General features: G+C 42.4%; 1 protein-coding gene across 1 annotated transcript; it reads left to right on the forward strand.

Moving 5' to 3' along the window:
- Nucleotides 1-2,965: 2,965 nt before the first annotated feature.
- Nucleotides 2,966-7,736, forward strand: cd248a (CD248 molecule, endosialin a). Its single transcript, XM_026160791.2, has one exon. The coding sequence runs from the start codon at nt 3,192-3,194 to the stop codon at nt 5,355-5,357; it is 2,166 nt and encodes a 721-aa protein (XP_026016576.2). The 5' UTR covers nt 2,966-3,191; the 3' UTR covers nt 5,358-7,736.
- The last annotated feature ends 7,402 nt before the right edge of the window (nt 7,737-15,138 follow it).

Below are 15,138 nucleotides of genomic sequence, written 5' to 3' on the forward strand. Positions count from 1 at the left end.
GGAATTGTAGCCCTTCCAGCTAATGCTGGACAGCCTCTCCAAGCAGCAAAAGGGCTGTCCTACCAGCAGGAGGGAAAGGACCGTTTTCTGTTGTGTTTCTTAAATTAAAGAACTGTGTGGCATCACGGACACAGTTATTTCCATAGCAACAACATCACATGGCAACATGTTAAACAAACAGTACAAATGCACTTTAATTATAATTACAGCTGATTTCACAATAAAGCTCATTTTTGAAGCTTGTTTCAGCTCCTAAACAGTTATTTACAGATTTCATTTAAAAATAGGATCAGTTAGGGAACTCTTTACATTGCACCACACCTTTCAATTCTTTAGTCACATAACTCCAACTGACAAGTCAACCCTGAAAATCTTGTGTTGAAGCAGGAAGGAAAGATCCTGCAGAGTGAAGAAGCACCATTAGAGAAAGTTTCCTAGTGTGTGTAGACTAAAGTGCACAGCTACAAACAGTCCTGTTAGTCCACATCTCTGTTGTCTTACTTGAACACATTTTGATACACTGAGAGCACTGGGCTCTAAGAATGCAGTGGTCCCTCGCTATAACACGGCTCACCTTTTACGGTTTTGCTGTTTCGCGAATGTTTTTGTGTAATTTGTGTAACAGCACATTGTGTTCTGCGTCCAGACCGCTGTCAATCAATCTTGTGCCGTGTCTCCTGTACAGTACAGACATTTACATAAATCTTCTATCCTAGCAGTGTGACTCTGAAGTGCTGTACTGTATGTTTGTAAGTTTTCTCCCCAACTAACACAACGAAATGTTTTGCACCACAAAGGCACCTGCGGTAGCATCCAGGAGGCAGAGGAAGATGCTAACCATCGCACAAAAAGTTGGACTTCTGGACATGCTAAAGGAAGGTAGATTTACCATATTTTCCGGATTATAAGGCGCATTAAGTGAAACAAAGCAATCGGATAAGTCAAACTTATGGCAGTCTTCATGTAGGTAACTAGTTAATGCAGCAGGATGAAGCAAGCGCTGATGCAGGATACAGGTCAACCAGCTTGTTCTGTCGACAGTTCCTTCGTCTTTGCAGACTACTCTTTATGTTTTGGTTTTATTTATTTATTTTTATTATATTTTTTTCCATTCTTGTCCCGCAGTAGCACTGGAGTATTTATGCCAAATATCTTTAGATGAGATACTCAAGCTGATAGCTAAAAGATGTATTCTTTACTTGTAATTTACCCAAAATATATGTATATACCTTCTAATGGTAATACATAGTGATTTTTAATTATGGTCAATTGTTGATTAGTGGTTTTGGAGCTTGACTCACACAGTGGAGAAAAAGTTGTCTGTGTCTTGAGCACTAGGTCTCTGAATTTTGGATAATAAAACAGAACATAGATAGAAAACGTAACTTAGATCACATCACATCTGTTTACATTAAGTAAGCAGTTTCCAATATCCAAATGTATTATCTCCTTATTTGCTCTTTTGTGTAGTACAAAAAAAAAAAGGTGCATTAATATTCCCTCCTCACATCTCTGTCTTTAGAAGTGCATCCAACACATTATAGACTCTGAAGCAGGCAACTTGATTTATGTCAGACTCTCAGGGCTCCAGTAGTGAACCCCCAGCCATTCTCTACTTCCTAACCCTCTCTCCCAGACACACACAACCAGAGCCTTCTCCATCTAAAAGGTCCTATTTAAAGCACTAGTCTCCATTTTACTGCCCTGGCATTATTAGCATGGAGGAGAGCGCTGTTGTTTTCATGTAGGTAAAGACAATTCGTGCTGACTAAGTATCCTCTTTGTGTCCAAGGGTTGTGTGATGCATTGACAGACCTCTCTGCATTGAATCATATCTGTTATTAACCTCTGTCTCTCTTTCACAGCATGTCTTTATCCTGTCCTCCTTCTCTCACCCCAACCAATCACAGCAGATGGCCCCGCCCCTCCCTGAGCCTGGTTCTGTCGGAGGTTTCTTCCTGTTAAAAGGGAGTTTTTCCTTCCCACTGTCGCCAAAGTGCTTGCTCATAGGGGGTCATGTGATTGTTGGGTTTTTCTCTCTATGTATTATTGTAGGATCTACCTTACAGTATAAAGCACCTTGAGGTGAATGTTGTTGTGTAAGTAAAACAGAATTGAGCTGCATGATGTCAGCATTGCCACATTATAATTAAGAATAAATAACTGAGAATTATTTAATTATCAACAAACTCACATGCACATTAAAATACATGAATAAACGCATGGAACTCTATGGAATCAAATTTGATTTCACAGGTTGGATTCACTCAGAGCCAGTTCACACAACAGGCATCTCAGCACATTTACATTGTAAAGTCAGGACCTCACAGCTCCATAGAATGAAAACGATTAACTTCTTATGAGCAAGCCCTCAGTAAAAGTAGGTAAAACGCTCTCTTTGCACAGAAGGAAAGTTTCAGAAGAACTGAAAAGGAAAGATAAGACAATCATAACCACTAAACATGTTGAAAGGCAAGAGACATAATGGAAGCCATGAGTGGCATACATGTTAATGTGTTATCATAATCATACTGAAAGGTTTCAGAAGGTGGAATATATAGAAGAGAAGACAGAATATGTTTGATGTTTTTCTAGAAAGAATATTTATTCAAACTATCATTTAATCTTCATTTGAGATAAGTGTCACGATTTTATCTCTGTATATGAACGAGTTTGGATGCATCAGCACATACATATCTGTCTGCTTGTCCAAATGGCAGAGTACCAACTATGTCCACAGATGGAACTTATGAAAACCATATGACATACTCTGAAAAAGAAATCAGTTTGCTATTCCTCCCCCAACTCTGACATACACATTCACAGGGTTCCCTCTCACCCCTCCCCTTTCAATAACATATTAATCTCCCTTTAACTCCCTCCCTCTTTGCCCTTCTCCTCGTCCTGCTTGTTGCTATAACTCCCTCCTTCTTACTCCTATTTCCTCTTCTCTCCTCCCTCTCTGCTTCCTGAAGTCTTGAGCCTGCAAACACTCCAGTGCTGATCTGTTTCAGCAGTATAGAGTGAAGACCACAGAGGAAAAGAAGTTAAAATTCAGGGAGGACATTTCAGACCAAGACTAAAACATCACATTAAGAAAAATCTTTTAAAGGCAGATGATAAAAGTGTAAAGAAAATCAGGGTGAGAGGCAAGCAGAGAGAGGATCTATAAAGCCGGTTTAAAATAAAGAATGGGCTCCCTGGTGAGCAGTGCTTTCCTCTTAACCTCCCTGCTGGCTTTGCTTTTTGGATGTTCTTCAGTCTTGGCCCAGAACCTGAGACAAAGAGATGCACTCTGTAACACAGATGGCTGCTTTGTTGTCTATTTTCAACGCAAAACCTTTTTGGAATCATGGAGGGCCTGCAAAGAAAAAGGTGGCAACCTGGCCACCATCAAGCGGAAGGTGGACGCAACCGCTATTGCCACTCTCTTTTCCACTGTGGATCTGCGCCACTCACGCACTACTGTCCAAGTATGGATTGGCCTTCAGCGCCAGCCTCGCCAGTGCACTACCACGCGCCCACTGCGAGGTTTCTCTTGGACTACCGGTGACCAGGACACAGAGTATACCGACTGGCAGAACCCGGACTCCCCTGACTCGTGTTCAGTGCCTCGCTGTGTGTTTATGGGCTACAGCACTGAAGACCAGGATCATAATTTTAAATGGATAGACAGTGCTTGTGCAGTCTCTGCAGATGGGTATCTGTGCCATTATGCCTACGCAGGCATGTGCCCTCCCCTGTGGAGTGAGGGAGAAGGCAATGTTACCTACACCACACCGTTTAACCTTCTAAGCGCACTGCTGACTCATGTACCCGTTGGATCTGTTGCTACCGTACGCTGTCCTTCAGGCGCCAAAGAAGAAAAGACGGCTTCATGTATGACGAGGGAAGATGGCTCAGTGGGATGGACCAAAGAAACTCCTCTTTGTTCTCATTCCTCTATATCACACGACCTATGTGACCAGGATAATGGTGGATGTGGGCATTTCTGCATGGCAGCTGGTGGTCATGTCTACTGTGAATGTGCTGATGGATACACGCTTGCACCAGATGAACGCACTTGCCTCGATGTAGACGAGTGCCTCGGAGGTCCTTGCGAGGAGATCTGTGTGAACACCGTGGGGACATTTGAATGTCAGTGTCACGAGGGCTATGATATAAACGATGGGGGTGAGTGTGAGGATATTGACGAGTGTATAAATGACCCATGTGAACATGCTTGTGAGAACACCCCAGGCTCTCATATCTGCCACTGCCATCTGGGCTATTCCTTAGTGCCTGAGCATCCCAGGCAATGCCAGGATATCAATGAGTGCGAGATTCCTGGAACATGCGAGCAGATGTGTGTGAATTATGAAGGTGGTTTTGAGTGCTATTGCAGTGAAGGCTTTGAACTCATGTCTGATAACTATTCATGTGAGAAGAGAGAGGAAGCAGACGACCAATATGCTGTCACTCCTCCTTCTCTTTGGGTCACAGGCCAGGCTGGACCTCTGTGGGACTATGGCTGGAACCCAGAGCAGCGCCACACTGACTGGCCTACACAGGAGGAGGAGTCTCTGGACTGGCTGACAGAGTCCACCAGAGTTTTGAATTCTGATGTAATTTGGGCCACCAGTCCCCCACTGGTGCTGGACCCCCTGACACAGGGAACTGATAAAGATGAAGAAGAAGCTGTAGACAGAGCTGACTGGTCAAATGGTGATCAGAGATTTCAGACTGAGCTGAAGGTTTTGTCAGCAACTGCCTCCAATACTCCTCATGTCCTTAGCTCCAGCGCTACCCCAGACCCGTACAAGGAAGATGAGGGTGAAGCTACTACAGCTCTTCGCTTATACCCCACCTCAACAGTAGAAGGAGCTTGGAACTGGGGGGCGGATCTCGTTACTTCAAGCAAGATTCCACAGGGTTCTGTCACAGACATGCCTGAAGAGTCCAGTTACCACAAAGAGCCAGAAGGAGAAACACAGACGAATCTCCTCAGGGAAAACTTTCAGTTCACAGAGGCGGAGTTAAGCGAAGAGGAAATGACCTTTGTGGAATCTACCCCCAGTCAAAACCTGGCCTTTCCCACCAGGCTGGCTTCTTCCCAGCCGCCCCTAACAGAGGACGAGGAAGGTGACGACAGCTCGGATTCTGTCCAGACAAAGGGGAGCACTTGGCTCATGGTGGGACTCTTCATACCCATCTGCATCTTCATTGTCGTAATGGTGGCACTCGGTTTTGTCTACTGCAACCGCTATAGAGTTACGGCACACGATAAGAATGCCGCTGACTGCTACCACTGGATCTCGGGGTCTCATGAGAAACAGGGAGCTCCTGACCCCTCAGCAGGGGCGCAGAGCTGTGTTTAAAACTGTGAAGACGTTTACATAAACAAACCCTGTGTCAGAGGGAAAGAATGGTGACGAATGCATCTGGTCCCTCTGACTCTGGACTACGGGACAGTTAAATAACTCTTGAATCTAAACTCATAGTGACAGGAGGGAAAGTACAGAGAAAGTCTTTTTGTGAATATGTTTTCTATGTGGTACAGAATACACACACACACACACACACACACACACACACGCACACACACACACACACACACACACACACACGCACACACACACACACGCACACACACCGTCCTGATTATTGACATGTTTATTCGTTTCAGCATGTCCCAGATGAAGTAATTCCTGCTTATAAAGGTAACAGAGGTCTTTGTTTTGTAATGGAATTTGACTCAGTTTCACATCTCTGCTCATAACTGTTACCTGTGTTTTATAAGTGTGGTTGCCTCAGTCAGCAATGAATGAAGGGAAACTACATAAATGTCCAGAAGGAGACACAGAAAAATGCTGAACACAAGTTCGCTGTGTTGGAGCAGAATTGTGGAGCTGCGATTGAACAAAACCCTCTTTCATGTTTGTTTCTTGTTGCCATTTTAAAGGTATAATGCTTGTAATAGTTCATTGAAATAATGTCACACTCCATAAACCCTGTGACTGTTACACAGAGAGTGGCTGTAGCAGCTGTTTTGTGACACTGGCCTTGTTTGTGAAATGGCCATCAGTCACCCTTTGTACTGCTAATTCCTGAATGCACTAAAGAAATCATTTCTGGCCACCTTGGATGAAATCCAGCTGTGTACAGACTGCTTTCAGTGCAGCTGCCGATGGAGCTTCGATTTTTAAATTCCCAAATGACAATGAGATTTCAAGGGATTTGTATCCTGCGTTCAAAACTGACTACTAACACGGGAGGAAAGAAGATTGTATAGAGTACTAAAAATACTAATAAAGATAATAATAGTAATCGACTCAAACTAATGAAATGTGGTATGATTTTTATAGCTAAATCTGTTCATTCATTCGTTTTTATTTATAAACAGTGCTAAATCACAACAACAGTCACCTCGACATTATCTGATGTTCACTTGTCAGACTCAGAGAAAGTACGTGTACACATACAAGGAATTGGGCTCTTACCTACTATATACAGAAGGATTAACTATGAATGCATATACATGAGAGAAAGATGTACAACAGAATAAAAATAATATGTACAGTATGCTGTGATACAGCAGCAGGTGTGGTGTGTTTAAATACAGTGTTCATCAGCGTGACAGCCTGTGGAGAGAAACTGTAGATGGCTGCTTATGTTGGTGTACAGTGCTCTGTACCAGAAGGGAGGAGAACAGGTTGTGTTAAGAATTTGTAAGTTAAAGTGTTGAGTTTGAAAGTTTATTGGAAATAACAGTTCAGTTAGAGGAGAGCTTTCTTTGAGCAGTGGCAATCACGTCACCTGAGACAGGAAGTGGCATCTGTTAAATGCATTTGAACACTCAAAGCTGCTGAGCAGATTAAATATGCAGCAAGGGTTTCCATTTATTTCAGTCATTGCTGTGATATTCTTGTCATTTACTACTGTATTCAAAATCCTAGAAGTATTTGCTGTCATTAGCTCAGAAAAGGGGAAAAAGGATGCTGTGATGCAAAAAATAACTATTATCAGCAGAGTCCTTCCTTGGAATGTGTTTTTACAGGAAATACAGCAGGATGATTCAGGACCTCACATTGTGACTGTACTGACTAATAGAGTCTACAGATTAGAACCAGCTGATGTATTTGCTTGGCTCTCAGAGGGGGTCTCTTCTCTCACTGTCTGTCCAATTATCAAAATCACCGTCTTTTCTGCAGGTCTCAGTATACAGACACAATCTACTCACTTCTTACAACTCTGATGTATATGATAAATAAAAGCAGTCATAGTTTGTCCATTATTTAGCATAAATATAACACGGTGTACACATTTGCTGCAAGGATCTGGGAACATGTTGCTGTCTCTACAAAGAAGCAGAGAGACAATCAGAGAGCTATGCAACCCTCAGGTTAGCTCCTTCCCTTCTGTAAACACAAAGCTGAGGGTTCCAGCTGTTATTCACATTGTAGTACTGGGAGGCCAAATGCTCTGCAGCTTAAGAAAACACCAGCAAATAGACAAATGCTGTACAAGCACAGAAAATGCACAGAAAACAAATGCTCACCCTTAATAATCAGCTGTGTGGATAAGCCATGTATATGTAACACATAGGGACACTAAAGCAGTCGTGCCAGAATGTCCTGCTAAAGATTCTTTAAAATACAAGGGGAGCAAGCGAGTCAGACACCCAGGGCACAGAGAGGAAGCAGGTCTGATCAGAAACAGTTTATTACGGCCTTGGAGCACAAATATAAAAACAAAAACCTCTTAAAATGTACGTAATAAAATGTTGTCAATCTACTAAAACGAAATAAAACAATTCTAAAACCCGTAAAACCACCATTTTCTACATTCACTAAAACCCTGCTATAATTATGCCACATGTTCATTATGGGTCCATCAGCAGGCCAGGAATTCCAGCTTTAGAGCAGAGTCCACGCCAGCCTCGTCTTCGGCAGACAAGGAAGCGCCTCCCATCTTCTTGTCCTTCCACGGGCCCATCATATCCCAGCCCAGCTTGCGCTCTGCACCTGAATCCATCATGCGACCACCGCCACAGCTCCCCTTGCGTCGGTGTCCTGTAAAATAACAAATAGGGGCCAGAACAATGTTCCCAGAAACGGCCCTGGGTCATGGCCATGGCGACCCTCTCCCAATCCAGCTGCACCCAGGAAACAACAGTAGAGACCCTAAACCTCTGCCCTGCTGCCAATCACACGCGCTGTCTCCTACTGTTGCTGTTCCATGAGGTCAGGACTGGGTCGCTGTGTCACGCCGGCCATCTCGCATTCACCTTCCAGTCTGGGGCCTTTTTGTTTTCTTCAGTGCTCAGCTAGCCTGCTTTTAAAAGGTCTTTACACAGCTGATAGGCCACCTCTGGACACACCCCTGCCTCAGCAGGTGGTCCCTATCAGCTAATTTGTCCCATGTGCAGCCAGTCCACAGTGGATTAAAAACCATGCAGTAGAAACAGAATAAAACCATGCAAATAAAACGACACTCATAAATAAACACTAAAAATCAGAATAAAAACAATATACAAGATAAATACAAATTTCCACTGTGTGACATATATACAAGCATTGGCATATTTTGAGAGGCCTGATTTGATTTTCATGATGATAATGAAATATTAGTATTTATTGATTTAATGCAGTAACATCCCTGTTTTACAGGCAGGGGATTCAAAGATCCCATGGGAATGCCGATTGATTCGGGTTTCTCCTTGATGACGCAGAGCCACCGGATCACCTCCTGACACAAAGGAGCAGCTCTGAGTTTCACTGTGGTGTACACCATCCACTGCTTCTTTCATTGCAGCCGAGTACACTTGTGTGGAGGCATGTGACCCAACACCTGGACAATTGCTTAGAATTCAGGAGCACTTTGGAGCTGAACCTGACTGGATACTAACTTATGTAACCAAAGCGAGCTAACGGGCTACAAAACAGTGGATGAAGTAAAGCAATTTCAAACATCCCATAGACATTTTCCTTCATTATCAGTTGTGTTTCTATGTTGTTGTTGTTAAAAACCCAGTGAAGTATTCACTAATGTTTTGTGATTATCTTATTTATATTTTTTTTAATGAAGAAACTTCAGTATATTTAAGTTGAGCTATCCTATGACTCCAACTGCTTTCTTTCTTGAAGAAGACGTTAGAGCCATGCTGGGGGTAGGATGGCCCATCCACAGACCCCAAAAGACCTGAAGCCCGACGCCTTAATGACAACTGTGGCCAAAGTCTCAGAGAACCAGAGGCAACGAGTAGCCGACCCAGTCAGAGCCAGAGGCTGAGAACAGGTCCACAGGGCACTAAGTAGGGTGTGGATACTGGCCAGTGCCCAGAGGGGCAACCCCCACCATCCATAACCATGTTCCAAAGGAGCCACGGTTCAGCCAGACCCAGGCCCAGCCACGCACACACCCAGACATCTGCACACACACCCAGGCTATTCACTAACTGCACAGGAGAATGTTTTTTGTTTCTTTTGTAAGTTGGTGTTGTTTCTACAAATTAGATTACAGTCGGTTGGACGCGTCAGGCATGTGAACTCTTATTAGTCCCTGTAGTGTTTACTTAATTAGCAATGCTCATTGTTTCTACCACAAAATCCGAGTCTGTCAAAGTTTTAAGTGTATTATAAGACTGTGACACAAACCATGTAGCAGTATGACTCAGACCAAGTAGTGCTGATATATATCAATTTTAATAGAAGACCTGAAAAAAACCCTCTAATAACACTTTGTTTTAAAGAATTAACTCATACAGTGCACTTTACTACGTGACAGTCGTTGTCCCTGTGTAGAACACTCCTGTGCTTTATTTAAAAGCAGGTCCTAATGACATCATGGCTTGGTTTTGAGTATTAACTAACAAAATGATCAAATTCTTTATTTTTTAACATTAACATAAACCACTTTTGCTAAGAAGTCAAATGACACATTAGGCATGAAGCATACTACAGTTTTAAGTGGAAGAAACACTTTTTATTACATTGATAAAATAGATTTTAAGTTATAATCAAATATGTTGTGGTCACCAGTAGCATGCATCCTCCACATTCCCAGTCCTAATGGGTCAAATCCATGATGTGCACTTCCTTTAATGGGTCTCATGAGCTCTGAGATTCTTAGTTAGTGTATAATTAGGTTTTTATTACGTGGATTCGCAGCATATATTTGTAATAGAGTCACGTTTAAATTGAATAGTCTTATGTTTATGTGCTGATCATCTTGCAGCTGTTGCTCTAGATTGCTTCCAAAAAAGCTTTCAACCAACAAACATGAGTTAATAATGGCTACCTGGGTGGTTCAAGCTAGGGCTGGGCGATATGACCCAAAATTCATATCTCGATATTTTTTAGCTGGATGGCGATATAAGATATATATCTCGATTTTTTTTTTTTTAAGCCATAAGTTAAGAACAAAAAGAGAGTTCTTAGTCACACTGTGTCCCAGATGTCACACGGGCACTTTTATTTACATACAGCGTAGATATTACTCAAAAATAAATTATCAGCATATATTAAATAATCATGGTCCATAAATAAAAGAAAACAATGTTGTTTTTGTGCATAACAAAAAGCTCACAATTGTGCAGTCAAAATGTAAACTAATAGACGCTGAGCATAATAACAAAGAGACAGATTTCACAGCTGCACCACGTCTCTGAACAGGTGCCATCCTTATACACACACAGTACGTATCACTCCGCGAGGCTCCTCCTCTGTAGCCGTAATTCTCCGACAATCCATCAAGCGGTGCAGCTCCGTAGCTTAGCAAAGTCATATTAAAACATTTTTTGACAGATTGCTGAGCGCTGTGTACCACATAAAATCGGTTCGCGGTCAGTAAGCACAACCAGAATTCATACATAAGGCGCACTGTCGATTTTTGAGAAAAGGAAAGGATTTTAGGCCGTGCAGCCCCTCTGGGCTGCATGTCGTTAGCGCGGTTAGCTCGCTAACACGTTGACGCCATCCAGCCCCACGCACGGTAACTCGCTAACGGAGATTTTCCGCTTTCATCTTGTCATTGCCTGCAGGTGAAGCTATGGGGGAGTTGTGTTCAGTGCAGGAGAGGCGAGGCCGAGTAACGTTGCGTAGAGACAAAAGTGGACGAAAGAGAGGCAAACCTGCGGCTCCACAAGTATAATTATAACGTAACATAGACTATATCGATATAAACGATATTGTCACATCTTATATCTCGTATGAAAATATATCGATATTTTTTAAAAACTCGATATATCGCCCAGCCCTAGTTCAAGCCTCATTTCCTTGTTAGTGCGAAACATCAAAACAGTCAGCACATGTAGCTCGGAAAGAAAGAAATATAGTGGGAAAAATCTCCACATCTGGAAATGCTATCACTTGCTTTTGCATGGAGTCCTCTTCCATGAAGACTTGATGTTATCTGCAGGTCAGTGCACTCTGAACTGGTTACTGTTTGTATAAATCCTACCATTAAGAATGTCTCTTTGCTCTGCAGAAAGCTTTGTTGGCAATGTAGTCAACATTTCAGAAACCAGGAGGTGTCTGAAAAAATGTGACATTGAAATACTTGAGCCAGATGATATAAATGATCACCATCCTCTAATATCTTCAGAAGTTGATTCTGTTCATCTGGACGTTTTCAGTGGGACAAACGTTTCGTCACTCATCCAGGTGACTTCTTCAGTCTCAGCTGACTGCAGGTTTCCCCAAAAACCCCAAAACACGCTGCGCCAAAAATGGGTCCGCCCCAAGGATCGGGTCCCCCGACACAACCAGAGTAACATAGTGTAGCTGCTAAGTGCAGGAGGATTGCCAGGATTTATATATCGGGGAAACCAAACAACCTCTGGCTACAACACAGAAGAGCCACCTCGTCAGGCCAGGACTCTGCAGTCTATTTACTCCTACAGGCCAGTGGACACTCTTTCAATGATGAGGATGTAACATCCAGGACAGGGAGGAACGCTGGTTTGAGCGCGGAGTCAAGGAGGCCATTTACGTGAAAAGGGAAAGACCATCTCTGAATCATGGAGGGGGCCTGAGGGCACATCTTTCACCATCTTACAATTCTGTGATTGCAGCCATTCCCCAACTCTCTGTGAATACTGTTTATAAGATTGAAACCTGCAGTCAGCTGAGACTGAAGTCACCTGAATCAGTGACGAAACTTTTCTCCCACTGAAAACGTCCGGATGACTGAGCATGCATCAAGATATCCTCTAATATCTTCAGGCAAAAACAAACATATCATTGAAGAAGTTGCTTCTTCAAAAGATGGACAGAATACTTTGAGGTTCTTGAAATCTACTGAGAAATGTTAATTGACATATGAGGAAATTAGACTGCGCGACTTTAGTCAATTTGGTCCTCTGTGTTCACTCTGCTTTTACTATCAGCCAAGAATGAACCGAACACAGGCTAACAACCCCCATGAACAAGATGAAGACTAAATATGTTTGATAAAATAACATTAAGAGAACAGAATTTGTAATTAGTTTGGTGGTACTGAGTAGTATTACGTGTTTGCTAACAGGATTGCCCAAGCCTGGTCATCAGGAACAAATTCATTTGATTGATGTGTGCCGATGACAGAGTCTTGTTTAACTTCTTACAATTAAAAAATGCATCTCAAACATCTGTGCTGCTATATCTCTTGGCACAGATTGTGTATGCTGTTAACTTCCAGTAACTATTACAAGCCTCTGTGACCCACCATTGCTGTTTATTGGAGTCAGCGGAGATGATTCACCTCTGACCTACTGACTGGCTAATATGTACTGACCTACACACTGGAACACTTGGAAACAACAAGACAACGTTGATGAACAGATAGCGTATTTATGAGATAAATTTGGTTTAGCTAGGGTCTCAACTTTATTTAATCTAGGAAAGGGGGGTTTAGCTCATTTCTGGGGGTGCTGAAGCCCCCCTAAAAATGAATCAAAGCACCCCCAAAGATTTCTTACTTTTTTTGACAATATTGCTGTTTGTGTGACACACTAGTAAAAATATAAAAACTATACTTGGTACTTGTACTTGGTTCAGTCATAATAATGTGACTAGAATAGAGCATTTTCACAAGTCACTTCAGACCTTTCTGATTTCTCTCATTTTTTTTAACATTTTGAAAAAGTATGTTTACTTTTCAGATGTGCAAGCTAAGAGAAGAGAGAAAGAGTTCTTTATGGAGCTGATGAATGCTGAAAATAAGAGATGAGGGATGACAGATGGAGGATAGTAAATGAGAGAGTGGAGTGCATTACTAAAGAAGAAGTGAGAGCAGATATGAAGAGGATGAAGAGGATGAAGAATAGAAAAGACCAGATAACATACCTGTGGACAGACAGTGGACTTTTTGACTGGATTGTTTAACACAGTCTTGGAAAATGGAAGGATGTCTGAGGAATACTGAAGTGTGCTAGTGCCGAGCTATAGTAACTACACAGGCATAAAGCTGATGGACGTAGTTGAAGCGAGGGTGAGAAGAGAGGGAGTGATCAGCAGCAGCTTCATGCTCAGAAGACAAAGATTGCTTTGGACTGTTGATAAATATAGAAAAGGCCAGAAACAGTTCCACTGTGTTGTGTCTTTGTCCTGGTCAGCTTGGATTGTGACAGGGAAACAAACCAAAGATACTTGGATAGTCTCTGCAACTGTTTCAGCTTTGTTTTGGGACTGTACTGCATTAGACTGACATAGCAAAATGCACCAAGCATTGTTTCTGACAGAACAACATGTTTTTGTGACCAAGCTGATAACCAAACATTACAGAGCAGAGATCGACCACTTCCAGCCACTAAGATAGCACAGCGCTGCTGTCACACTGACAGCCACTAATCGAAACAGACTGTGGCGCACCTCCAAACCAGTGTACTTTATGGGAGTTCTACAGGTTGTAAGGTGAGATAATATTTAGCCGAGGGTGGAAGAGACTTGTGGTGGGAGTTCTGGAGGTGCATCAGCCCAACTGTGGGAGAAATCCAGATGTTTGCCATGCAAAAACTCAGGCAGTCATTAATAACAAGTTTAAATTGGTCAGTCTAGGGCCTCCTTTGGAACCCCACCTCCTGTTCCCATAACTTCCTTTCACATTTTCTTTCTGGGAGGCAATGTTTAACCAAGCCATTCCCCAAGTCAAGAGTGCTACAACCCACTTAAAAACCACAGGCTCTCATGGGACTCACCCAAACTTAACTCTTCGCTCTAATCGTGATAAAAAGAAAGCATCCTAATACATACCAGCCCTCATGGCCTCACAAAAGGGCGAGGTTTGCCATCAGATCTTTTTTAAACTATGTGTTTGTTTGTTTTTAAATATTATTTTTATACCACTAGGTCAAGACAGCCATACCCCAAGGCATTCTCACGCTCCAACTCAACCTTCCAAAAATATAACAGGAAGTAGTGCGTTAGTCATGAAGACAGGGGTTAGTGAAAGGCAAGTAGAAGGTTGGTGAAACAGTGGGTCTAAAGGATTTTATTGCCATATTTGTCAGCATGTGTATCCCTCCATGCAGCATGCAGCAGTGCTTTCTCACCACTGCTGTACTTTTAGCAGTCTTCCAGATCCAGTTCCAGTTGTATAAATAACAGCAAAAGTAACTAGAAACCAGAATTGCACTGATGAATACCTGGTAGGCAAAACCTCCTTCTTGACCAATTGTTGCTTTGTATATTTCATGACCATGCACACCTCTGTACAAGGAGAATAAAAGTGTCTAAAGTTTTGTAGTAGTGTCTTAGGCCTTTTCCAGACCGCACAGCGATGTATGCCGACCTATATTCACTGTGTGTGTAGTGGTAATTCAATTCAATTCAAGTTTATTTATATAGCACCAAATCACAACAACAGTCGCCTCAAGGTGCTTTATATTGTACAGTAGATCGTACAATAATGGGGATAGGGTAGGTAGTAGTTTCTGTTACATAGGTAGTCCCTATGTTGCAGAAACATGTGTTTATTTATTGGAAAGAGGTCGTTTCTACATTGCTTAGCACTGTGTTTTACCTGTCTTTTAGCACTTACAGACAGGGGTTGTGTTGTGCTGATGGGCCAACATTACACCAAGAAAAAGGGTGAAATGTTTTTACACTGAAATGATGTAGCACCTCTGTTAAACCGTCATCTAACGTTGCTTTAAAAAGAAAACATTCCTACATTATCCTA

Source organism: Astatotilapia calliptera, chromosome 3, assembly GCF_964374335.1.
Source record: "Astatotilapia calliptera chromosome 3, fAstCal68.1, whole genome shotgun sequence".
In the NCBI taxonomy this organism is placed as follows: domain Eukaryota; kingdom Metazoa; phylum Chordata; class Actinopteri; order Cichliformes; family Cichlidae; genus Astatotilapia; species Astatotilapia calliptera.